The sequence below is a fragment of the Sus scrofa genome, chromosome 11 (genome assembly GCF_000003025.6).
Source record: "Sus scrofa isolate TJ Tabasco breed Duroc chromosome 11, Sscrofa11.1, whole genome shotgun sequence".
NCBI classification, from domain to species: Eukaryota; Metazoa; Chordata; class Mammalia; order Artiodactyla; family Suidae; genus Sus; species Sus scrofa.
The window spans coordinates 47910734-47936855 of NC_010453.5; the positions used below are offsets into that span (position 1 = coordinate 47910734).

General features: G+C 43.9%; 1 protein-coding gene across 27 annotated transcripts in view; it reads left to right on the forward strand.

Moving 5' to 3' along the window:
- Window positions 343–26122, forward strand: part of LMO7 (LIM domain 7) — a 222374-nt gene continuing 196594 nt past the window's right edge. For 7 of the 27 annotated variants that reach the window (XM_021065682.1, XM_021065686.1, XM_021065684.1 and 4 more), the window contains exons 1-2: window positions 420–501; window positions 1180–1250. In XM_021065682.1, the coding sequence (XP_020921341.1) occupies window positions 1191–1250 (60 nt within the window). In that variant the 5' untranslated portion in view covers window positions 420–501; window positions 1180–1190. Of the gene's footprint in view, window positions 502–837; window positions 1251–26122 lie in introns of those variants that run through there. The other 20 variants (XM_021065683.1, XM_021065690.1, XM_021065693.1 and 17 more) reach the window with 10 other exon arrangements.

Below are 26122 nucleotides of genomic sequence, written 5' to 3' on the forward strand. Positions count from 1 at the left end.
AGCTTCCGACCCTCCGGCCCTGCGCAGGGCCCCTGAGGATGGTGATTAACCAGTCATCTTACTGCCTCCCAGAGTGTTTCCAAACCACGCAGGGTGGCGGGTTTGACGCTCAGGGTGAGGGCGGGAGAATGCGAGGTTCCCCTCGGCTGGGACACTTTCCAGAGGGACTGGGCTGGAGGGGTAGATACCTTCCACCTGACCCACCTAGAAGGGGGGCGGAGCGGAGCGGCCGGGGCTGGGGGAAATGGGCGGCACATGCCAAGGCCGCTGCCCTCACCTGCCACCAGGAGGGCGGGGCCGCGGCCGGGGGCGGAGAGCTGGGGGTGGGGCGGCCGCACCTGGCGGCGGGCGGGCGCGCGCGGAGCGGGCTGGTGGGCTCCACGGGAGCCGCAGCTGCGCGCCGTGGGGTCTGGCCGCAGGTGAGGACGGCGGGCCGGGCCGCGCTCCCCCGCGGGGGCCGGTTCTTGGCCGGGAAAGGTGCAATTGTTGCAGCTATTCCTGGTATGTCAGGCCGGCCAAGCGGCCGCGAGCCGTGGGGGCGCCGCTTCCCGGGGCCCCGGGAGAGGGAAGGCGGCCAGGCGGGCAAAGGGGGGAGAATGTAGGCAGGATGCGGGCGCGGGGGCGCATTCTCTGGGGGCCGGCCGCGGTCCGGGCGGGCAGCTGGGGAGCAAGAGCGTGGCTCGGGCCACGGCCTTTTGGCGGAGGGTGCCATCCCCTGGCCCAGACTGTCTGACCACAAAGGCGGCTGCGGCCGGGAACCCCGGGGCGCGGCGGGAGGTGGGGTGGGGGACGGAAGCGGCGACTGGGCGGCCCGGGGTGGGCGGCGGGGGTGGGCCGGGGCGGGGCATTCCGGGAGGGCGGCGGCCGCGCTGCGACTTTTGAAGTCCAAACAGTCCCCGGGGTGGTGCAGCGCGCGCCTCTGGTCGCCCTTCTCCGCCTCCCGAACTCTGCCGGGCTGCCCTGGTTCCCGCGGATCCGGGGGCGTTTGCAGGCGTTAAGAGAAAGCCACGTCTTCAAATTCTTGTGGGTTCGAAACTTTATCGAACTGCAGAGCGCAACAAAGGGAAGGAGAGCCCCGGCTTCTTGCCGACGAAGAGAGGCCCCGGCGGCCGGCGGGACGCGCGGGATCCCAGCCTTCTCGCGCGTCCACCAGGTTTTTCTTTCCTGCTCTTTCCCTAGCTCTGGAGGGGATGGAGGAGGCGGAGATCGACTGCGCCCTAGCGTTCGCCGAGGCCCAGAGATGGGTGGAGGTGAGTGCCTTTACTTCTTCACGCACGAGTTGGCGGCCTTGGACCGGTTCCCACCACTCTGCTTTCTGTAGCCTCTCGGGACCTCGCGGGCGCGGAGCGTCTGGCTGGTGTGCGCGCGCAGTTTGGGGGACTCGGCAAGTACTGCGTCTCCTATCATTTAGAGTCTAGGGAAATTTGGCGCTGCCCTCCTCAACCTCCCCAACCTCGTCAGTCTCCCTGGCTTTCCCAGAGTTCCTGCACCAAGGCAAAATCTGAGTTTGGGGACCGCGCATCCTTGTGGATCAGACCGCGTCTGCGCCAGGATACTGGGGATGTCTCTGCAAGGCAGAGACGGCTCAGCGTCCTCGGGTGCGTTTCCTTGGGGTGGCTATAAATGGAGATGACTGACACATACTTGCTTGGGCAGCGTGTTGTGTGGGAGGGCCGATGGAGGAGTTTAGACACCTGTGGCGCACCTGGAGCGATGCTTTCTCCGTGGCAGTTTCGGAAGCCTAGGGTGTGGGAGTTAGGGCGCGTGCTTTTTCCGAAGTCAGCATGGATAACACTTAAGATATCCTGAAGTCACTCACGCAAGTGTTGTAACTTTCTCAGCTGTGCCTCAGGGAGGAGATCTTCCATTGCCTCTTCCCTGTTAAAAAGAACGGTCTCTTGGAAGTTTTTTCATCAACTCCTTAGTGTTAGGTTTATCTGTAAAAGGTTAACACCAGGATTTCTAGCCATTATTCTAGTGAATGAGAATGAAGACTTTTTAAATGAAGCGAAAGACGTCTTCGAGCAGATGCGAGTCAGGAACCATTGCTTGTTGGAAAAGTGTTGCCTTTACCAGCTTTGCAGTCATTTAGGGGTTCTTGATACCAAGTGTTGGTTTATTCAAAGTATTTAAAAATTCAAGTTAGCATTAAAGATGAGTCCATGGGAAAAACAACATATTTAAGAATATCAAAACAATATTTTAAGGTAATTCATTTCTCCTTAAATGTGTGTACCGGAAAAAAAAATAAATTTCAAATGTTACGCTTTTCACAGTAAAGGAAAATGAGTATCATTGCCCCCTAAATAGTGTGTTGGGGGGAATCTAAGAAATTAGCTTTGGTGTCTTTTTGTACTGAAATTTTGAGCTGGTTTGAAGGTGACTTAGAAAGGTGTGAGGGGAGGGGTGAGGAGGTTGGAAGAAGAATCGACACTGTATTCTGCATTGAAATGAGAGTGGAAAAATTCCAGCAATGTAGTTAAGAGAAATAACTTCCCCCGTTTATAAACTTTGAAAAGTCAAGGTTTCCAAAGGTAATTTTCCATTAGCAGTCTGTGTTCTGCATAATTTTAGAAAAGAAATGAAACTTGCTGTTCTGTATTTGGGGATGGAGAGAGGGAGAAGGGAAGAAATTTGGGAACGCTTTCTTGGTCAAACATGGCTCCTGTGTGGAGTTTGTATCTGCAAGTTCTGTATTTGCTTCAAGGAATCTGTAAATATGGATGATTTCACATCCTTTTCTTTCATAGTACACAGTTTTTGGAAATCTAAACTTTCCTCGTTTGTGGTAGCTTGCTTATAATTGGATAAAATTTCTGTGAGAAATTTGTATCTAATAAACTTCGGGGAAGTGTGTTATGATAAAAAGATACCATAGTGCATGGTAAATGCACTCAGCTTCTCACTCCCATTCTACTCCATCTAAAAGTGTTTATTGGGAGTGATTTGGCAGCTTTGTAAAGTGTTTTGTTCATCATGAGCAGAAAGCCAGATTTTTCTGAAGGCTTGGCCATGTCATTTACATAGGTTAACACGAAATGAAATTTAAGTGATTTTTTTTTTTTTCCTAGTGCCACAGGGAGCGAGGCAGTACATTCATTGAAGATAGGTGAATGATTTACATATTCACATATTATACTTTTGTTATATTTGGGACATTGAAGTGAAAGCATTGTGTTCACTATTAGGTTTATTTCTCCAGTTAGTGTCCAAATTTATCTGTCTCCTTAGCTTGGCCTGTACAACCAAAGCACATATTTAAAAATACCGTTCTTGCCAAAAGGAGCTGAATGAATGACTGTCTCATGGTCACAACCTCTTAATTTTGAGAACCCCTAATTTGAAGATAAAATATTGATTCCAAAGTGTATTTTATAAAGTATTTTGGAAAGCAAGGAAGATTATAGTGTAAAATTTCTCCTGCTTACTAATAGTCTTTCTTGTTTTTCCATTTCTGTCAGGCTTTCCTCTCTATATATTAAGGCATAAGTGGGTCATTCATTCGCATATATATAATATATATGCAATACACATATATAAACATGTATCATTATAACATTCAAAAATGTATGTATATACATATAATACACATAAACACATGCATTAATATATATATGTATTATATGTAATATATATATATAATACAATCTGCCTTTATTCTGAGCTGCAGCATTGACTAGCTCAAGGTCAAAAGACTCCAGTAACCTTATAAAACTTTGAAAGATGACCAGAGCCCATAACAGTATGTCCTTTCCATTTCCATGTTTCCACCGGCAATTTTGAGTAGCTTTATTCTGCAAAGTTAAAGTCTGATTTGTTTTATTTTGGAAGGAGGAGGAGAAAGGGTAAGTGAAGGCTAGTGCTTGTTTTGCCAGTCACTTGTCCTTTTATGACTCTTTTGTTTATTTCAAATTTTGCTTTGAGATCTAAAAGTGTGTGTATACACACACACACTTGGTTAGTTTCATATTTGAAGTCAAAACATATGTAGGAATGTGACCTTTTAAGGTAATTTCAACATAATGATATTGGATTATTATCTGGTTGGTAATGCGGTCTAGAATATTAATACTGTAGTGAGTTGGTTTATGATTAAACACTGGTTTAAAGCCAAATAATGTAATGGTTTGAAGGCAAAGGCAGAGGGGAAGCTTGATTCCAGCAAGGTCATAGAGTGGGAGATGAAGTGGTAGAAAATGCAGCCTGGACCCTCTAATTTTAGCCCTTCTCTGTAGCACCTTTTAATTTTCTGTGCCTAATAGTAGCCACTGTCTATCTGGGGGCATTTAAAAGCCTTGTGATAAACAGACAAAATACCACTGAGACTGGAAAGTAGGTGTGTTGCCCTTGCATTGGTTGGTCACCCATTTCCAGCCCGTGAGTTTCTGCTCTCATCTAGGCTGAGGTTTAAACACAGCAGTAATTTTTATGACTGGGGCAGAACAGGCTCACTTAATTCATTACCTTTCTGCTCACCTTCCTGTTATCTCTGTGTTCAGTGTTTTCAATATCACTGTCGCCCCGTAGAAGGACCAAAGGGATGCCAGCTTGAGCTCATGGCCGAGCCTGGCACCAGAATAGGTACCCTTCGCCCTTTACTTCCAACTGGCCTGTTTCTCCACCTGCCTCATTTTATCCTTTGCGGATGTGTACTGGTCACCACTTTCATTTGTCTTTAGTGCTAAGTTTTTAAAGAATTGCACCCTGGGGGTCCTCCACTGATACTTGCAAAATCCCCGTAAATGTTTTCCCTGTTTCTTTGTAAACCGCGTCCCTTTCATTGGTGGTTTCCAGCCTGAGGTCTGATTTGAAAGGGTTTGCTGGGTGCCCTAGAATCCTCAGCGCATATATATCAGTGTTGTCTGTAGATTAAATAAAGGTCTCAAAGATTTGTACTGTTGCTTTTCAGATGTAGGTAGAGCAAGGTAAACATGCATCGAAAATGTTTCTAAATTCCCAGGAGCATTTCTGGTAATTATATATAATTTCAAGGAACAGATATTAAACATGAAAAGAAAAATTTTATTTAAGATTTGGAAAAATCTTATTTAAGATTTTGTATATTAGAAAGCAATTCTTACACTAGCTGTTGTAGTTAAAATTAGTTTTTCAAAATATTGGCATTCCCTTCGTGGTTCAGTGACCAGTATCCATGAGGACGCAGGTTCCATCCCTGGCCTTGCTCCGTGGGTTAAGGATCTGGCATTGCTGTGAGCTGTGGTGGAGGTTACAGACGTGGGCCGGATCCTGTGTTCCTGTGGCTGTGGTGTAGGCCGGCAGCTACAGCTCCAATTTGATCCCTAGCCATGGAACCTCCATATGCCGTGGGTGCGGCCCTATAAAAAAAAAAAAAAAAAAAAAAATTAGTTTTTCAAAATATAAACCTGACTTTGTTTCCTAAGGAGTCAGGAAATGATTTTTATTTTCATTTGTTTTTTATTTTTATTGTTGTCTTTTCTAGGGGCACTCCCGTGGCATATGGAGGTTCCCAGGCCAGGGGTCTAATTGGAGCTGTAGCCACCGGCCTACACCCCAGCCACAGCAACGCCAGATCCGAGCCACATCTGCGACCTACACCACAGCTCACGGCAACACCGGATCCTTAACCCAAGGAGCAAGGCCAGGGATCGAACCCACAACCTCATGGTTCCTAGCTGGATTCGTTAACCAGCGAGCCACAACGGGAACTCCCAGGAAGATTTTTAAAGCCCACATTTACATTAAGCTGTGAAGCATCGTTGTAACAGCTCTTTACCATCTGGTCTCTGTCTGTATCTCTATATTTTTGATCATTTTCTCCCTTACTGTTGGCATAGTTGCCAGATAGCATGGAGGTTAAGACCACAGTTTCGTATATGACATCCCCAGGACTTATTTATCTTATAACTGGAAGTTTGCACCTTTGACACCTTCATCCAATTCATGATGCCTGTAGTTAACACTGCTGCATAGTATATGTGAAAGTTGCTAAGAGTAAATTTTAACAAGTTCTTTTTTTTTTTTTTTTTTTTTGCTATTTCTTGGGCCGCTCCAGCGGCATATGGAGGTTCCCAGGCTAGGGGTCGAATCAGAGCTGTAGCCACCGGCCTACGCCAGAGCCACAGCAACGCTGGATCTGAGCCGCGTCTGCAACCTACACCACAGCTCACGGCAACGCCGGATCCTTCACCCACTGAGCAAGGGCAGGGACCGAACCCGCAACCTCATGGTTCCTAGTCGGATTCGTTAACCACTGCGCCACGATGGGAACTCCCATTAACAAGTTCTCATCACAGGAAAAAATAATTTTTTTGGTAACTATATGAAAAGATGGATATTACTATGGCAATCATTTTACAACACATGTCCAGTCATTCGGTGGTACACCTTCAACTTATACAAAGCTCTATGTTAAGGAAATCTCAATAAAACCAAAAAGAAAAAAAAGAGCACAGTTTTGGAATCAAATCATTGTTCAAGTCCCGGCTTAGCTACTTAAATGCTGTGAGCCTCCGTTTCCTATTCTTTTTTTTTTTTTTGGTCTTTTTAGGGCCGCACCTGCAGCATGTGGAGGTTCCCAGGCTATGGGTCCAATGGAACTGTAGCTGCCAACCCACACCACAGCTACAGCAACGCAGGATCTGAGCTGTGTCTGTGACCTACAGCAGAGCTCATGGCAACGCTGGACCCTTAACCCACTGAGTGAGGCCAGGGGTTGAACCTGCATCCTCATGGTTGCTAGTCGGATTCATTAACTGCTGAGCCACCAAGGGAATACTCTTTCCTTCTTTGAACCTCCTGTGGTGCTTGGGCAGCTGAATGAGATGTTGACTGCAGAGCAGTTGGTGCTCCCTAATCCTTGCTTATGTTTCGCCACCGACTGGTCCTGTTTTCTCACCTCCAGGCTGTTGGGCTTGGAATACTGGTTATTCCCCGTTTACTTAATACCTGTTACTCCTCTTCATTCCTCTGCACTTGGGATCTGCAGTCAACGTTCTGTGAGACCTTTTCTGCACCCCACCCATTGCTTCCTCTCCTCTGTTGCTTGTATGGGTTTCCCTTTTTGCACTCGGTGGTATAATTGCATCCATTTCCCCATAATAAGACTAGAAGCTAACTGAAGGCAGGAATAGTATCTTATCTTTTGCCCCAGAATTTGGACAGTGCCAGGTAAACACTTATTAAGTGAAAGTACAATTTTTTTTTTGACCACACCCACGGCATATGGAAGTTCCCAGGCCAGCAGTTGAATTGGAGCTGCAGCAGCCAGCCTACACCACAGCCAAGTCACATCTGCGAACTACACCACAGCTCATGGCAATGCGGAATCCTTAACCCACTGAGTGGGACCAGGGATTGAACCCAAATCTTCATGGATGCCAGTCGGGTTCATTTCCACTGAGCCACAACGGGAACTCCCTGAAAGTACAATCTTAAGGCTGTAGGTACCATAAAACCTAAGAATCAGGACTCATTCCTTTTCCCAGTGGAAAGGTGTACCAGTGTCCAAAGCTGAGCTTGTTACTTTGGCGGTTGGTTGGGACCGAGGGCAAGATGTGAAGACCTGGGGCCCAGTGTGTACCTGCCTGTTTACTCAGTATTTCCTCTGCTGCCCAGCCCTGTTCCCGAGTGATGTCATCTACTCCTGCCTTCTGTTACATCCCTCATGGGAACTTACATTCAGTCATTTTCTCATCCCCAAAATGCCAGGGGTGTGTCTGTTCTGTACCAGGCACTTGCTGGGCTTATTGATTCAATTGCCAAATTCCTAGTCTCTTTTTAGAACCTCCAGACAAAGCAAACTGCATGAGGAGCAGACGTGCAGACAGATCCTGCAGCGCCATGAGATAATTGCTGTGATGGAATTCTGCAGGGCGTAGTGGTGGCGTTTAGGAGACACCTTCAGACCACAGAGGAGAAGCCTTTGAGTGGAGGCAGGAGTGGAGTGTTTGCCTCTTGGGCTTTGTAATTTGTCGTGATATTTTGGAGTTACATACAGCACAGCTTTCAGGAGTTGCTCAGACTAGTTTATTTTTGTTTAGGAAATGTTTACATACAATGAAATTCATGGATTTTTAAAAACTTTTTACAGCCATGCTGGTGGCATAATGAATTTCCTAGTCTAGGGTCAAATCAGAGCTGCAGCTGAGGCCTGTGGCATAGCCATGGCAACACTGGATCCAAGCCACATCTGTGACCTACAATGGATTCTTAACCCATTGAGGGATTGAACCTGCCTCCTCACAAAGACAATGTTGGGTCCGTGACCCACTAAGCCACAATGGGAACTCCAAAATGCATAGATTTTAAGTGTACAGTTGCAGGATATACTTTTGCCAAATGTATAGACCCATGTATCCATCACCCCAACTAAGGCATTGAATATTTTTCATCACTTAAGAAAGTTTCCTTCCAAAAGGACACATCAGTCTTTCTCCCATCTTGTGAATTCTAGCATCTTTTTTTTTTTTTTTTTTGTCTTTTTGCTATTTCTTTGGAAATGCCTCCTGCGGCATATGGAGGTTCCCAGGCTAGGGGTCGAATCGGAGCTGTAGCCGCCGACCTACGCCAGAGCCACAGCAACGCGGGATCTGAGCCGCGTCTGTGACCTACACCACAGCTCACGGCAACGCCAGATCCTTAACCCACTGAGCAGGGGCAGGGACCGAACCCGCAACCTCATGGTTCCTAGTCGGATTCGTTAACCACTGTGCCACGACAGGAACTCCATTCTACCTTAAGATTTCTCAGGGCAGTGGTGAGCAGCCAAGGAGTGTCTTGATGTCAATTTGTTTCTTTTCTTTTTAATGCAACATTTTACTCTGTCTTGAACACATCATCTTTATTTAGCAATTAGGAAAGTTTCCAAGGACAGGAGGGGTGGTGAGAGATGAGGGCGTTCACAAAATTCTTGGGAAGGAACTGATTCACACAAATAGGAACCAGGGCAGAGATGCTATTAGAATAGCTTGACTCCAGGAAGCGTAAACAGATAGGGTGAGGTATTTCCTGAGGAACTGGGAGGATTCTAGCAGTGTCAGTCATGCTGGATCCTTCCAATTTACTGGTACACTGAACGCTAGAAATGGACCTTTTCTTAAAGTGGGCGAAAATACCAGGAACTTGTACCTTTCATGACATCCAGTGTCCTTGAACCTGCTAGAGAAATACCTCCCTGGGCCAAAGAAGATGAACAATTCTTTGGGGTTTTTTTTAAGCTTTTTTAGGGCCACACCTGCGGCATGTGGAGGTTCCCAGGCTAGGGGTCCAATCAGAGCTACAGCTGCTGGCCTACGCCCCAGCCATAGCAACACCAGATCCGAGCTGCATCTGCGACCTACACCACAGCTCTAAGTAACACCAGATCTTTAACCCACTGATCAAAGCCAGGTGATCGAACCCACAGTCTCATGGTTCCTAGTCAGATTTGTTTCCGCTGTGCCAGGATGGGAACTCCCTAATTCTTTGGGTCTTGATACACCTCACTGGGTTACCTCTGAAAGCTTTGTGCTCATTTGCAGCCATGAACAGGCTCGCAGACCCCAGCCTCTCCCTATTCTTGCCAGAATCAAAAATTGTCATTTGCATTTTCCCTTTAAATAGATACATAAAAGATGGACATTCTACTTTTTCACAGATCACGAATGATGTTAAACATTTATCTAGCAGGTGGCTTCTTGGGTTTCCTCCAGTGAGGAAGGATGAAGCTGAAACAGAGAGGGTTCTGTCTCCTCTAAAAGAGGTCACCGAAGGTTCAGAAGGCCCCTGACCTGGTGAGGTGAGTCACCAAGGTCACGGGCATGGTAGGGCCATTGGGGAAGTGTCTCCTGAGTTGTCTTGGTTTGCTTTGGAGTTGTTTGGAGACAGAGCTGTTGAGTTCTCAACATAGTTATGAGATGAAGAAGAGAGCAATTGTCTGTTTTAAGGAAGCAGAGCACCTTGATGGTGCTTTGGCCATTTGTAAAGCACAGAAACCCTTAAAGCTTCCCCAAGGCTGAGAGAGGAGTGCTGTCCTGCTGGGCCACAGGGAGGGCATGATGCACTCAAACCATGCTTGTCCTGGGCAGTGCTCTCTGTCTCTGGATGTCACGAGAGCCTCAAGTGGTCAGGGATTTCTCTCTCTCTCTCTTTTTTTTTTTTTTTTTTCTTTTTGCCTTTTCTAGGGCCGCACCTGTGGCATATGGAAGTTCCCAGGCTAGGGGTCCAATCAGAGCTGTTGCTGCTGGCCTATACCACAGCCACAGCAACTCGGGATCCGAGCCTTGTCTGTGACCCACACCACAGCCCACGGCAACACCGGATCCTTAACCCACTGAGCAAGGCCAGACACCGAACCCACAACCTCATGGTTCCTAGTTGGATTCGTTAACCACTGCGCCACGACAGGAACTCCTGGTCAGGGATTTCTTTTGAGACTCATTGGCTCCTTTTGCCTCCTCCTTCATTTTCCAACTTCTCAACATAACGGCATTTGAGCATTTTAAGAAAAGCAATAGTTTTGAGAACAGGTTTGAAAAACAAAGTTTGAAAACTAGTTTCACTAGTTTGAAAAACAAAGCAGGGATTTCCTGTTGTGGCTCATGGGTAATGAATCTGACTAGTATCCATGACTCAGGTTCGATCTCTGGCCTTGCTCAGTGGGTTAAGGATCTGGTGTTGCCGTGAGCTGTGGTGTAGGTCGCAGACACACCTGGGATCCCACGTTGGTGTAGCTGTGGTGAAGGCCAGCAGCTACGGGTCTGATTTGACCGCTATAGCCTGGGAACTTTCATATGCTGCAGGTGCACATATGAAAGCAAAAAAAACCCCCAAAAAACCCAGCATCAATACATTTACCCGACTTTTTTTTAGTTTGGAGAAAATAGACTGTAGGTGAACTCTTTCATCTGTTACCATCTGCAGGTTGAATTGTTTGTGTTGTTCCTGGGTCCTGCAGCCCCCAACAGGAAGTTCTCAAGGGTTTGTTGAGCAAATGAATGTTTGGGTCCAATCAAAAAGTTGGCTGATTTAATGGCTGTCTCTAGATCTCCTTAAACCATTAACCGTCAAAAATGTATTTGAGCCTGAGGAAATGATAAATTATGTGTACCTGTGTTTACTCTTTCTGAAGGTAATTGTTGGGTATGTTTCTTTAAAAGCGCGTTTGATGTTCTCAAAGCTCTTAATACGGATAATAGCTGTCATAGACGCACGGCTTGGAGGACAGGCATTTAACACACTCACTCTGCCACTTTGCTCTAAGGAGATGGGCTTTAGCACATTTTACAGGTAAATCACCACAGAGCACTGTAAACCGCCCTTTCAAAGTTGGTAAAATCCTCCCTGGCAGGATTCTCCCTGCTGCTTCTAATTGCGCAGCGCAGGATGCTCACTTAGATGACAGTCCCTAGTCCTAGACAGTGCGTCTAGGGCTGGGGACATGGACAGATTTTTTTTTCTTTTTTTCCATATGCCCTGAACGTGGCCCTAAAAAGCAAAAAAAAAAAAAAAAAAAAAAAAAAAGAAAAAAAAAGCATTTTGCCTTCTTGACTAGATGGATCTGGGAAAGAAATATCTGATTCATGTACCACCATTATAATATTCAAAGGAAGGGGAGTTCCCGTCGTGGCGCAGTGGTTAACGAATCTGACTAGGAACCATGAGGTTGTGGGTTCGGTCCCTGCCCTTGCTCAGTGGGTTAAGGATCTGGCGTTGCCGTGAGCTGTGGTGTGTGGGTCGCAGACACGGCTTGGATCCCGAGTTGCTGTGGCTCTGGTGTAGGCTGGTGGCTACAGCTCTGATTGGACCCCTAGCCTGGGAACCTCCATATGCTGTGGGAGCGGCCCAAGAAATGGCAAAAAAGACAAAAAAAAAAAAAAAAAAAAATCAAAGGAAGGACTGTCATTACCAACCTTATGATAAACTTTGATTCTGGAATTCTTTTTCATTAGAGTTGAGAGTCTTTCATTCTACCCAAGGAAGGAGAAAATAAACAAGTGTTTGGTCTTTATTTCTGCATGGTGTCTAGTCAATTTGGAATTTTATCTTATTGCTTACAGAAAATATGGTACATCTCCCAGTGGCATTGGGCATAGTTGGTCATACTTTCCTTCTTGAAATATTTCCTTCAATTGCCTTCTGAATTTTTCCTCTCATTTTACGTAATATTTCTGACTCTCCTGTGCTGAATCCTAATTGTGTTGATGAGTAAATATGAGCTGTCCCAGGGTTCATTCATCTCCCCACATCATCATGCTTGTCTACGGCCTCTTCCTTGCAGGTATCAGGTATCTTCAAATTCATAGCTTTGTACACCTCTTGTGTGCTGATAACTTCCATATTTATATACCCAACCCTGCCATTGTCTTTAACGCCCCTCTGTATATTTATGTGTATACACACGCATACACACACGCATACACACACACACACATGTTCAAGATTTCCAATTGTATGTCACATTGGCACATCACACTTTGTTCAGAATGAAACTCTTAGTTCCTCTCTCTTCCTACCACCTACCTCCTGATCCCCCCAGGTTTCTCATTTTAGAAAATGACACCACTGTTCATCCACTTGCTTAGGTTCCCAACTTTGAAGTCCTTGTTGACCCTTGTTTTTTTCATTTTTTTAAATCACACTCACATCTAGTCTGTCCAGAAATCCAAGTGGCCATATCTTGAAATACATCCAGAATCTGACTACCTCCTGCTGTATCTATCATCACCTCTTTACTTCCAAAGTAACAGCCAGGTTCCTCTTTAAAAATGTGAACCAGAGATGGTCATTCACCTGTCCTCCCTGCATGATGGCCACCATTGCGTTGAGAATAAAATCTGAATTTTTAAATTTTATGGGTTTTTTTTTTTGTGTCTTTTTAGGGCCGCACCTGTGGCATATGGAAGTTCCCAGGCTAGGGTTCCAATCAGAACTACAGCTGTCGGCCTACACCACAGCCATAGCACACAGGATCCTTAACCCACTGAGCAAGGCCAGGGATCGAACCTGAGTCCTCATGGATGTGAGTCAGGTTCGCTGACCGCTGAGCCATGATGGGAACTCCTAAAATCTGAATTTTTAACCCATGGCCTACAAGGCCCCACACAATCTATTCCCTGCTTGCCAATCTCATCTCTGCTCCCACTCTTCATCTCGCTTGCTGTGCTCCGTCATACTGGCTTCCTGCGATTCCTCAAATGCACAAGGACCCTTTTCATTTTAGGGCATTCGTGTTGCTGTCCCTTTGTATGACTACATTTCCCTCACCTATCCAGGCCTCAGCTTAAGTGAAGCTCCTCCTCCCTGTCTCCCTCTCTGTAAAGTAATTGCCCTGGTGAATCCATGCCCTTATACTTCATAGCACTTGTCATCACTTGCTGTTGTAGGATACATGTTTTTGGTTTGGCTGTTACTCCCCCAAGAATATGAGTGTTTCATGTGCAGGTTTAAAACACTTGATTTGTTTTCAAGCCTTGAATAGTGCCAGGTATTTAGTAGGTACTCAATAAATATCCGTTGGATAAATAAATGGATGAATGTACAAGTGACTTTTTTAATTTATTTTTTATTTTTTTGTTATTTCTTGGGCCGCTCCCGCGGCATATGGAGGTTCCCAGGCTAGGGGTCGAATCGGAGCTGCAGCCACCAGCCTACACCAGAGCCACAGCAACGCGGGATCCGAGCCGCGTCTGCAACCTACACCGCAGCTCACGGCAACGCCGGATCGTTAACCCACTGAGCAAGGGCAGGGACCGAACCCACAACCTCATGGTTCCTAATCGGATTCGTTAACCACTGCGCCACGACGGGAACTCCCGACTTTTAATTCTTTATGCTTGATATCTTTCTAACTGCTATAACTGACTTTCTGGCTGTGTTTCACTGAGCAAGACAGGTTGGTTCTCTTATGGGGTTTTGTTGTGTTTTGTTTTTCTTCTTCAACTTCATTTCTGGCTTGAGCAAGTTCAAAGCATGGTTTTAAAAAAGTAAGTTTAGACCATGAGAGATTGACTTTGCTCAACCAGTTGTAAAGCTGTCCAAAGGTAAGCAAGTATCAGAAGGTAATAAACATCCCAGGAAATCTGAAAATGAGCCTCCTTAGCTGAATATCTGCACTGGGGACAACGCCTCATCACAAAATTCTGGGGATTCATCATGAAAAAGATCTTTGAGCCTGACAGGTGTCTGCCAGCTTGAGCATGGACCGTCCCTGAGAACTAACTAGAGACAGAGAAGCAGAAAATAGCTTCACCTTGTATAGAAGCAGAGGAAATAATTAAAAATTTGACACCAAGAACACTTCTCCTTTCTGCCGCATCTCAAACCTCAGCGTCTACTTCATGCTTTCCAAGTGCTGCACTTTATACCAGGAATCATTCTGTAGTTTTATGTGTTGTTCTGAAATGGCAGGTAAAACCGAGGTGTGCAGGCTTCCATAAGAGATTCGGAAATGAGGGAAAAGAAGAAGCTGAAACTTTTTGTCTATATAGTGCAAACTGACTTTCTCTTCATGGGTTTTCTAAGCAGTTATTCCTGCTCACTGTCTTAGGAATTATGTAATTTTTATTATGTGACTTTTAGGTGGACAGCATTATAATTTGACATCTGGGGATTTCCCGTTGTGGCTCAGTGGTTAATGAATCTTACTAGGAACCGTGAGGTTGCGGGTTCGATTCCTGGCCTTGCTCAGTGGGTTAAGGATCTGGTGTTGCCGTGAGCTGTGGTGGAGGTTGCAGATGCGGCTGGATCCCGCATTGCTGTGGCTCTGGTGTAGGCCGGCGGCTACAGCTCCAATTAGACCCCTAGACTGGGAACCTTCATATGCCATGGGTGTGGCCCTAGAAAAGACAAAAAGCAAAAAAAAAAAAAAATTCGACATTTGTATACATTGCAAGGTGATCATCACAAGTCTAGTTGCTGTCCATTAAATATAATTTTTTTTGCAGATGAGTAGAGAATGGCTCAGAGAAGTTAAGTTTCTTTTCCCAACACTGCTCCTACCGATAGAACCCGTGTTTGAAGTGAGATATTTCTAACAGAAAAGCTCAAGCTCTCGACCATGTCATTCATCCTCCGTTTCTCTCCCTCTTTTAAGTTGTACCTGCTATTTTGGCACAGACACACTCTTCCTGTTCCATACGTCTGCCTCCGTCTCACTCATTTTTTTCCCATTTCCCAATTAAAAAGTATGAGAAAATGCTTAGGCTTAATATGAACGTAGTGTAAAGACTCACTGAAATGTAAGTAGATATGGTTGAATAACTTCCTGCTGTTGGGATGTGATGGGCTTAGAAACAGCCTGTGTGTGTATGTTGTGGGGGTGGGGGAGGCTGAGGGGGGGGTACGGGGGGGGGCTGAGGAAGGGGAGAGTGGGGCACTGGGGGGGCTGAGGAAGGGGAGGGTGGGGGCACTGGCTTCCTTCCTGGGGGTCCTCCCCGACAGAGGAGGGACCGTCCCAGGGCAACATGGGGATAAGTGTGAGCATGTTGGACAGCATATCTCCAGGGAGCTGGTAACAGCATTTGGAAACTCTTAGAGAAGGTCCTCCTTGAGCTGGACCAGAAAGACAATAGTTGGGATGCAATGTGCAGGGCATTTGAGTTAGGTAGGGGCGGTGCTGGCATGTGCCAGGGCCCTGAGATTGTTCTCTTTGCAGGACAATGAAGCTAGGAGTCTGTCTAGCCTGCAAGGTACTTTTTTGAAGGTGGTGAGAATTTCAAGCCCAAATTGTGGATAAAGACCTTAATTGTTTTTTCTGGAAACTGTCACATCAGGTGAAGTTGGAACCCATGGGATAGAATGGAACAGCGGAGGGGAAAGTCCATGTCACAGAAGGTCATGGCCTGTGCCTTGGGCGTAAACATCTTCTGGGAAGAGGAAAGAGAAGTTGTGGTCAAAAAGCCAGGCAGCTGGAGTTCCCTGGACGCCTAGTGGTTAAGGATCCCATGTTATCACTGCTGTGGCACTGGTCACTGCTGTGGTGTGGGTTTCATCCCTGGCTTGGGAATTTCTGCAGGCTGTGGGCACCACCAAAAAAAAAAAAAAAAAAAAAAAAAAAATCTAGGCAGAACACCAGGAGTGTGTTAGGAATCTTAAGGGAAGTGTGGATTCCATGAAAGATAGAAAGGAAAAGGATTATCAACAGTACTCAGGACTAAAAGAAGTGATGAAGGGAAAAGAAAATGGCATTTGGAGTGGATAAGCAATGAGATCCTGCTGTATAGCACTGGGAACTATATCTAGTCACTTGTGATGGAGCACGATTGAGGATTAAGTGAGAAAAAGAATGTGTGTGTGTGTGTGTGTATGAGAGAGACTGGGTCACTTTGCTGTACAGTAGAAAATCGACAGGACACTGTAAATCAACTATAAAGGAAAAAATAAAAACCGTTAAAAAAATAAAATGGAACTAGGCCGTTGAATTTGGCAAGAGAAGTCTCTCACTTGTTGAAAATAGAGCTTTGGCAGGTTCATGTGGGAGCCAAATGAAGCTTTATGAAATCTTCTGGAAAGTCGTAGTGTGGGGGCAGGCATGCCAGGAGAGAAGAGGTGGGAAGAGGTACCCAAGGAATCTGCATTTTCTTTGCGTTAACAAAACCATCTCCTACCCTCAGCCTGAACATGCTAGAGTGTAAACCCTTCGTACATAAGGAAATACACGCTAGGATGAACAGGTCTGAAGGCATCACTGTGGTCTCTGCATAGTACTGACGTTGGAGTACAGTCTTCTCTCTTAGAAATTTGTGGCCCTGATGTGCTAAGGATCATCTGAAAGCCATTTTCATCTTCTTGTGAATTTATTTCCTCTTTCCTAAGCAGGGGAAATGCCTCTCTTGTCTCCAGGCTTTTTAGCTGATAATAATTTGGTGAGGATGCTGTTGACAGTATTTAGAATAAATATATCTTAATAGTTTTGATTTAATGACTTCAAGAAGCTTCATGTCCTATCGGAAAACAGATGGTAATAAAGGAAATGAAACTTTTCTAACTTTTAAATATAGATATACATCGTTGCCATGGAAGTCTACAGTTTTGGCATGTCGGGTCTGTTTCTTTTCTGTGTTCTAGCATGGTGTAGTGGCAAGAGGACAGGGTTTGGGATTCTACTGCATAGGCATAGCTCGTATGTGGCAGGTCCCAGAGTAAAATGTGTGACCATAGACAAGACATGTAATGTAGCTAAGCCTAAATTAAAATGAGGATTGCAAGGTGGTGATAAAATTTAGGGAGAAAAAAGAAAAAAAAAAAAGAATGTGTAGTACTTACCAAATGGTAAGTGCCCATGTTATTATTCTACTTGCATCTGCATATAGTCAGAAAATGACTGATGAATTTTTTGGGCTTTCCTAGAATGGCTGATTTTTGCAGGTGTGTGTGTGTGTGTGCGTGCGTGCAAGCATGCGTGCCTGTGTGTGAATCCCACAATGCACTTAGATAATTTGCTATTTATTCTAACCTCTGATTTTCAAATATGGGTCTTTATTAAGTCCCTTATAGGTTGTTCTTAGATTGTGATAAAAATCTTTTCATTTATAAGAACTTGACATTAGAATGAAATCCTTATGAATAACGAATTCTGTTTCTTGATGGTACTTGTATCATCTTCTTTCTAGGGACTTCAAGTTCATTTTGGCACTTCTTTGCTGTTGATTCTTTCTTATTAGTGGACATACAAGGAAAAATCTTTTTTTTTTTTTTTTTTTTTCTTGGTTGGCCACATCCATGGCACATGGAAGTTCTTGGGCCAGGAACTGAATCCGAGCTGTAGTTGTGACCTGTGCCACAGCTGCAGCAATGCTGGATCTTTTTTTTTTTTTTTTTTTGGTCTTTTTGTTATTTCTTGGACCGCTCCCATGGCATATGGAGGTTCCCAGGCTAGGGGTCGAATCGGAGCTGTAGCCGCCGGCCTGCGCCACAGCCACAGCAACTCGGGATCCGAGCCGTGTCTGCGACCTACACCACAGCTCACAGCAACGCCGGATGCTTAACCCACTGAGCAAGGCCGGGGATCGAACCCGCCTCCTCATGGTTCCTAGTCGGATTCGTTAACCACTGAGCCATGACGGGAACTCCAGCAATGCTGGATTTTTAACCCACAGTTCCAGGCGGGGGATGAACCCGTTTCTCTGCAGCAACCCGGGCTGCTGCAGTCGGATCCTTAACCCACTGTGTCACAGTGGGAACTCCCTTACGATATAAATCTAAGGGTAGTCAACTTTCCTGAGACCTTTTACGCTGGAGGAAGAGAATTCCGTATTTATTGCACTGTTGAAAATACTTACCATATGTTCTGTCCTCACTGCTGCCTTCTGTTCAGCTAATATTTGAAGTTTCAGATCAGACAATAGGGAATGTAGATTAACTGCCTTAAGCTTCATTTCATATAAATTTGTTATTTCAAGTCTCTATATATTACTGTTATTTCAGTTATTCTATGCACTAAGCTTCTTATAAATTATTTTTTCAAGTCACTCTATGTCCCGTTATTTCAGTTATTCTTTGTTCTTTATGCATTTCTTTTATCCTTTAAGTTACTTTTCATGTTTTTTGTGTGTGTCTTTGAGTCTTCTTATTATTTTCACTTTTCTGCTGTATTCAATTGGAAGAGACAATTTTAAGATCTTTCCAAGAAGGACGTTTTATGGTGTCTTCCTAAAAAATGAACCTAATGAGCTATTTTTGAAAAGAGTAGCTTTTATAGTTTCCATGAAGAAAGGAAATGCATTTTTAGGTGTTTTATTCAAAGGATAATACTATACAGTTTCTTGTTTTTAAGCCAATTTGCAAACATTTTTAGACTTGGAAAATGCTTGTAAGTTCTGAAAGGTACAACTTGCCAAATAGCTGATACTTTTGAAAGTTGGCCTGAGTTCGGTTAAAAGAATGTGGTTGACAGCCACACTGCAAATTACAGTAATCCTTCTTGGGTAAGGAAATGAATCTTCTTGGCTTCATATATGCCAGATGAGTTTCTGGCTCCTTGATTAATACTAAGTCATTTAAAATTAAGGTGTCATTATTCAGTTTAATTACAGCCACCCTCTCTGTGCTTGTAATGGCCAACATGCTGTAAACATCTCTTGCACGACTGAAATATTTTGGGGTAACATTGCATTGGGCTGAGTCATTTTGGGGCATAAGCTTATGATATGCCTTAAGGAGATCAAGTTGAAGGCTCACGGGAATTCTTTGCTAGGAGTACCTTCTTGGAACCCCACCTAAATATTTCTACTTAACTTTTTATCAGTCACCCTTATTTGCAAGAGTGTGAAAATGTTTTTAGCTGGACACGTCACTGCTTCCACCAATGCAGGGGTTCTCTGACCAAGTATTGGGTTGACAAGGATGTCTCTGCCACACTTATTTTCTGATTTTTTTCCTTTCTGGTAACATTTTGCCTTAATATGATTGCAATCTAGTGTCTCAGCTCTCTGAGGGTATTGTAGGCCCCCCCACCCCACCCTGCCCTTTACTCCTTGCATTGTCTGTTTCTTCCAAGTACGTTTTTTCCCTTTTGGCTTTGGTCTCTTTTAAATGGGATGTTTCTCTTAAACCTCCAATAGTCATTGTCCAGTTGCACTCTAGACTTTCTGTCAATTTCCGTATATGGAGCCATGTCCCTCACCACCCTCCCTACTTGAAGGGCCTGTTGCCCGCAGACTCTGAGTCTTTTTCTGGGGGCAAAAAGTCTTGCAGCCTGTCTGCTTTGGTTCTGCAGCCCTTGTGTTTCCCAAAGTTGAAATTTCTCTGTTCTGTTTGGTCTGTTACTACTTGTCCATCTCCTTTCCATGCCCAAATGTCTATTCAGAGTTTTCTCCTACACTTACTTCTTTCTGGATTCTATCTTTGTGGGTAAATGCCTTAATTTTCCATGTTGTCATTTTGGTGAGATTTGGGGAGGCAGTGGAGAGAAATGGAGAGGACTGTGCAGTCAGTTCATTGTGTTCAACCATAAGTCCAGGGTGTGAATGTTTGTGTGTGTGTGTGTGTGTGTGTGTGTGTGTGTGTATCATAGAATAAGAGTAGAAAAACATGGATTGAGTGAAGATTATAATTATTGCTTAGGTGAATTTCATGCTAGTAAAAGAAGCGCCACCTCATTTAAATTAAAAAAAAAATCCCATCTTCTTGTAAAATTGAATTGAGAAGGCTTGGATAAATCTTAAAACCATATGCTGTAATGAGGCAAAATTTAAATCACAAATAAAGGGATGGTTAATGCAGGACAAGCAGAAAATGAGCATAAGAAAGATAAACTAAAGCCACAGATGAGCTGCAGCTTTTGCCATATGTAATGGGTTATAAACTTTATCTTTCTAGCAGTCAGTTCAGAGGCTGAATCACGGCCCCATCTGTGCCTTTCACAGCCTGGCTTTTAGGCACACTCTTTCATTCACCTGGAGGGAGTATATAGGGGAAGAAAATGGACAGTGCCTAGCAAGTAATAGATAATAATAGTAAATGCGAGTTTCTTTTTCTTTTCTTTTTTTTTTACTATTGCTCAATGAATTTTATTACATGTATAGTTGCGCAATGATCACCACAACCCAATTTTGTAGCATTTCCATCCCAAACCCCCAGCCCATCCCCCTACCCCAGCCTCTCTCCTTTGGAAGCCATAAGTTTTTCAAAGGCTGTGAGTCAGTATCTGTTCTGCAAAGAAGTTCGTTGTGTCCTTTTTTCAGATTCCACATGCAAGTGACAGCATTGATGTTGGTGTCACATTGTCTGACCAACTTCACTTAGCATAATAATTTCTTGGTCCATCCGTGTTGCTGCAAATGCTGTTATTTCTTTCTTTTAATGGCTGAGTACTACTCCATTGTGAGAGTTTCTTTTCTTAAACCTCTGAAAACACTCGGCCCTTTAAGGGAAAAAGGGAAGTTGACATGGGTTGAGTACCTAGGTTCCAGTCACTTCAAACAACTACATTCTACAAGTAAGAGACTGAAGGTCAGAGAGCCTGAGTAACCCACCCGAGGAAGAGCAAGCTGTCTCCTAGATGCTTGCTTGCGTCCTGCTGTCCTTTCTTGACATCACAGTTGATTCTAGTGAGACCTGTTCTGTGAGTGTTTCTTTTGCTGAGGATGGCACTTCACCTGCTATAATTAGTTGTCTGTCTTTGCTATAATCTTCCTTTTTTGTTAATGAAGATTTAAGTCAGAAAGAGAAAGCCAATACGACACGATATCACTTATATGTGGAATCTAAAATGGAGCACACACACAAAAAAAGGGAGTTCCTTTGTGGCACAGTGGAAACGAAACTGACCAGGAACCATGAGGTTGCGGGTTCGATTTCTGGCCTCGCTCAGTGGGTTGAGGATCTGGCGTTGCCTTGAGCTGTGGTGTAGGTCGCAGACGTGGCTTGGATCTGGTGTGACTAGTGGTGTAGGCCGGAAGCTACAGCTCCGATTAGACCCCTGGCCAGAAAACCTCCATATGCCACGGGTGTGGCCCTAAAAAAAGACAAAAGACAAAAATAAATAAAATAAATAAATAAAATGGGGCACAAACGAACATATCTACAGAGCAGAAACAGACTCAAAGACATGAGAACAGACTTGTTGTTGTTGAGGGAGGAGGGGAGGGAGCAGGATGGACTTGGAATTTGGGGTTAGTAGACGCCAACTATTACTTTGAGAAAGGATCAGCAGAGAGGTCCTACTGTATAGCTCAGGACACTATAACCAGTCTCTTGGGATAGAACATGATAGAAAATAATATGAGAAAAAGAATGTATATATATGTTTGACTGGGTCACTTTGTTGTACAGCAGAAACTGACATCGGTTTTACTTTAATAAAAAAAATAAAGATTTAATATTTATTTCTTCTCAGGTTTATTAATATAATTAACACCTAACTTTGTATTAAAGTGTACAACAAAATGATTTGATATATGCATATTTTGTGAAATCATCACCACATAAGTTTCATTAACATCCATCATCTCCCATAGTTACATGGTTTTTTTTTTTTCTTTTGGTCTTTATGTCTCTTTTAGGACTGCACCCGTGGCATAAGGAGATTCCCAGGCAAGGGGCCTAATCGGAACTGTAGCCGCCAACCTACACCACAGCCACAGCAACTGGGATCCGAGCTGCGTCTGTGACCCACACCCCAGCTCATGGCAATTCGGGATCCTTAACCCACCGAGCAAGGCCAGGGATCGAACTTGCAACCTCATGGTTCCTAGTCAGATTCATTAACCACTGCGCCATGATGGGAACTCCACAGGTTTTTTTTTTTTTTTTTTTTTTTTTTTTTTTTTTCATGTGAGCAGAATTTTGAAGATCTACTGTCTTAGCAACTTTCAAATATATGATACAGTGTTATTAATTATAGTCATGATGCTGTGCGCTATGTTCTAAGCTTCGTGAGAGGAGTTACCAAGCCACCTGGGACAAAGCACAATGTCTGGACACTAAATGATGGCTCAGTAGAATTTTCTTGAAAGAAAAAGCATGGAACTTTTTAGTGAATCTAGCATCTAAATCAGTGAATTTAGTGAATCTAAATTTGGAATTTAGTACCTTGCCCATCATACTGGTACTATAAATTCTCACTGACCAGGACCTGAGACTTAATGACTTAGACATGTAACTTCTGGAGGAAAGAAATGCTGAGTAAGAGACCAAAAGCCATCAGTACAACTGGAAACAGTGTGTAATGGTGCTGGTATTTGTGGTTAGAAGGAGTATACTCAAGTCTCTGATGACAGAGCCCAATAAATAGTTTTTGGTTATTCTAGTGAACGTAGACCTGTAATCTTGGCATCAGTAGTCAATAAATATCTCACAACTTGACATTAGGAATATTAGCGATGTTTATATAATACTCAAATGTGAACTTAAGTTAGATCTTGCTAATCACATAAGGCGTAGTGACCTTAAAGTTAGCAAATAAATACTTAAAATTCATTTTGTACCTTTTCTTTGCAACCGTGGTGGCTCTCTCTATGGAGAATGTGATGGAATCATAAGACAACACTGGATCTCTGTTTTTTTCCATATGAAAAATATCCACTTCTCATTTTCATTATTATGCTTTCCTTCTACCCTTTCCTCCAATAAGAAACTTAGAATGTGTAACAGGATTCTAGTAGGAAACTCAAAGGATTCAAATGAAGAAGGCAAGCTCTTAACGTGTGTAGGAAGAGAAACCAGCAAGAACTGTCAAGGCACTAGCAGTAGTGGGAAGGCATCTTCTCCAGTGACTGAGAAGGTTAGAGAAGGAAATACTGTTGCCAAAAATCAGAACAAATTTGAGATTATTGAAGAGGGCAGGCAGATTTGAGTTTTAGTTGTGAAGTTTCTGGTGAGGCAGTGAGCAGGAATAGAAAGAAAAAAATCCTGATCCTTCTGTTACTCTTTGTCACCTTCATCTGACACATCGCATTGGACAAGTCCTACCAGAGGCTAATTGGCTAAATAGCCAAGATGATGTAGTTCGCAGGGGGACAGGCAAGAGGATGTAATCAGATCTAGGGGGAACTGAGAAAATACTGGGGTGAGGGTGCAAGCAAACAAACTGACCAGCAGAAGACGCATTCATTCCTCCCTCTCTCTTTTCTTGCAGCCCAACTTTAAGTCTGGACTGAGGATTTTCTTTGTAGGATTTTGACCTAAGGGTCCTTATTTAACATTATTATGTATCCTGGTCTCATTACTTAGGATCTTGGTCTACTATTGTTCCTTCTTTTTGACTCAAGATCTCTGATATATGCTTTGATATACTTATTCTTCAAATAGTTTCCTTAGATCTTATTTTCAGTAAAAAAAAAAAAAAAACCTTTCTGAATCTTTGCGTATCTGGAAGTATCTTTGTTACCTTATGAATGATTGCTTGTCTGGCTAGAGTTTTAGATTGTAGACTTTGCCCCTCAGAAGTTTGTAGAGATGTTCCATAGTCTGCTCATGTCCACTGTTGTTGGTGAGAAGTCTGTTGTCACTAGTTCCTTTTCTCCAGAAGCTTGTTATATTTTTTCATGTAATATTTTGATCAGAAAATAATAGGTTTTATTGCACTCAGTGAAATTTTGTTTTGTTTAATTATTGTTCCAATCTTTATGCACTTCATTTTGTTGGTCTTTAGGTCTCTAATAGCTCCCCCCAAAACCTTCTCATGATCTCTGTTTGTGGTTTTGCACCATGGTTGATATCTCTTTGGAGCCACTTATCTTGGTAGTGCTGATTGCTTCGATTCATCTGCTGATTTTTTTAGTTCATGGATTGTACATTTTTGAGGTTACAAAATGATGCTTATTGATTTTTGATGTTGACTTGAATTTCCTGAAGTGCTTGTTTTTGCTCAAGTTGTCACCTGAGTCCTCCAGGAGCTCTTTTTCATTAGGAGTTGGGAAGAATTTTCTTCTCTGTTCTTCCTTTGGCTGCTACACCCCCATAGACATGTAGTTATTTTGCCTGGTCTCCTCATTGCAGTTCAGGTCCAGCTTCTGGGCCACCTTGTGAATGGAAGGCTTGGTGGTTTCTCTCCATGCGGTGGGTAGTGAATCTGTTGGTGGGTACTTGTTCCTTCTTGAGACACCAGTAGGAAACTTCTATGTTCTTAGGTGTCTTTCTTCATGTTCTTCTGCCCTTGTCTGATGGGAACACACCTATCCGCTTTCATCCTGGGGCCCATGGAAACTGCTGGTGTTCCCTTAGGCATCCAGGTTTGTCTGTTGGTCACTTCTCCCTCAGGTCCACTCTGATCAGAGCTTTATCCTGGGACTCTTCCGCTCTTGGTTCCCCATTTCTTTCCGCTGAAGGGGCGATAGTCTTGTAACAGCTCCTGCTTACTCTTGGGGAGCCTGATATCTTGCCTGGAACTGTGGGACCAGGGGAGATCTATGGCTTGGATTTAGAGGTAGGGAAGGAAAAAAGGCTGCATTTAATATGCTATCACCTCCATTATACTAAAAAAGTTAGGCTTTTTGTAGATGCACTATTAATATTTATCATGTTTGTGTCCATCTATTCAACAATTCAGAGTGGTTCTTCACCTTTGCAATATGTTTAAAAGGTTTTTCAATGTATACATCTAAGGATAACCTGACCCCCTTGCTGTACAGTGGGAAAATAAAAAAAAAATAAATAAAAGGTTTTTAACTTCAGCATTTTTGAGTGCATAAAGATGTTTTTGCATTTCAAAAGCTGGACTGTAAGATTTTCTCTTAAATTATGCCTTTGGAGTAAAAGGCAGATTTTGTACACTAAGTGGTTGTCATAGCTATGGTTTCAGAGATGCCATGTTTAGCCTGTGGTTAGTAGACTATAGAACGTTTATAGTTAGAGCCAGTGGAGAGAAATTGTAGCCAACAAGTTTCAGTTGGATGTAGAGCATGTGGCTCTTGGAAGGGCTACATTAATTCTCTTGGCTATGAAAAAGCTGAGTGCAGGACTGGCACATTGGCAGCCTCTCTAAAGACTGCCCTGTGAAGAAGATTAGTCTTTAGGGTAACCCTTTTCTCTTCCCTTCTTGAGTGAAGAGTCAAAGAGGAGCCGGGTACCTGTTTAATATTACACTGCTTTTTGTACACTTTGGACCAAGTTGATAGTCTTAGTATCCCCAGAGTACTGGTTTTCCACCGGGGGTGATTTTGCCCACCAGGTGACATTTGGGAATGTCTGGTGACAGTTTCAGTTGTCACAACTGAGGTGGTGCCACTGACTTATGGTCGGTAGAGGTTAGGGATGCAGCTAACCACCCTATTACACGCAGGTCAGCCCCTTACCACAGATTTATCTGGCCCCAAATGCTGACAGCGTGGAAGTTAAGAAAGCCAGTTCTGGAGTCTAGCCTTTTCCCCCAATGGTTTTGTTTTTTTTGTTTTTTTGGCACAGTGTAATTTTTAAAAATTATAATTACACTTAGTTCTTGAAAAGTTATACTTGCTGTGATTTTTCTTGTTTCTTTTCCTGCAGAGAGGAGTATGTTTGAAAGTTAGAGTTGTGGTAGCATTATCACAAATTGAGTAAGGCATACAGAGGGCAGCTTGATGATCAAGGAGCTACTGGGGGAATGAAGAGGGGGTAGCCTACTTCAAAGGATTAATTAAGGGAAAGTTCTCCTTGTGGCGCTCAGTGGGTTCTGAACCCAACTAATATCCAAGAGGATGCGGGTTTGATCCCTGGTCCTGCTCAGTGGGTTAACATGAGCTAT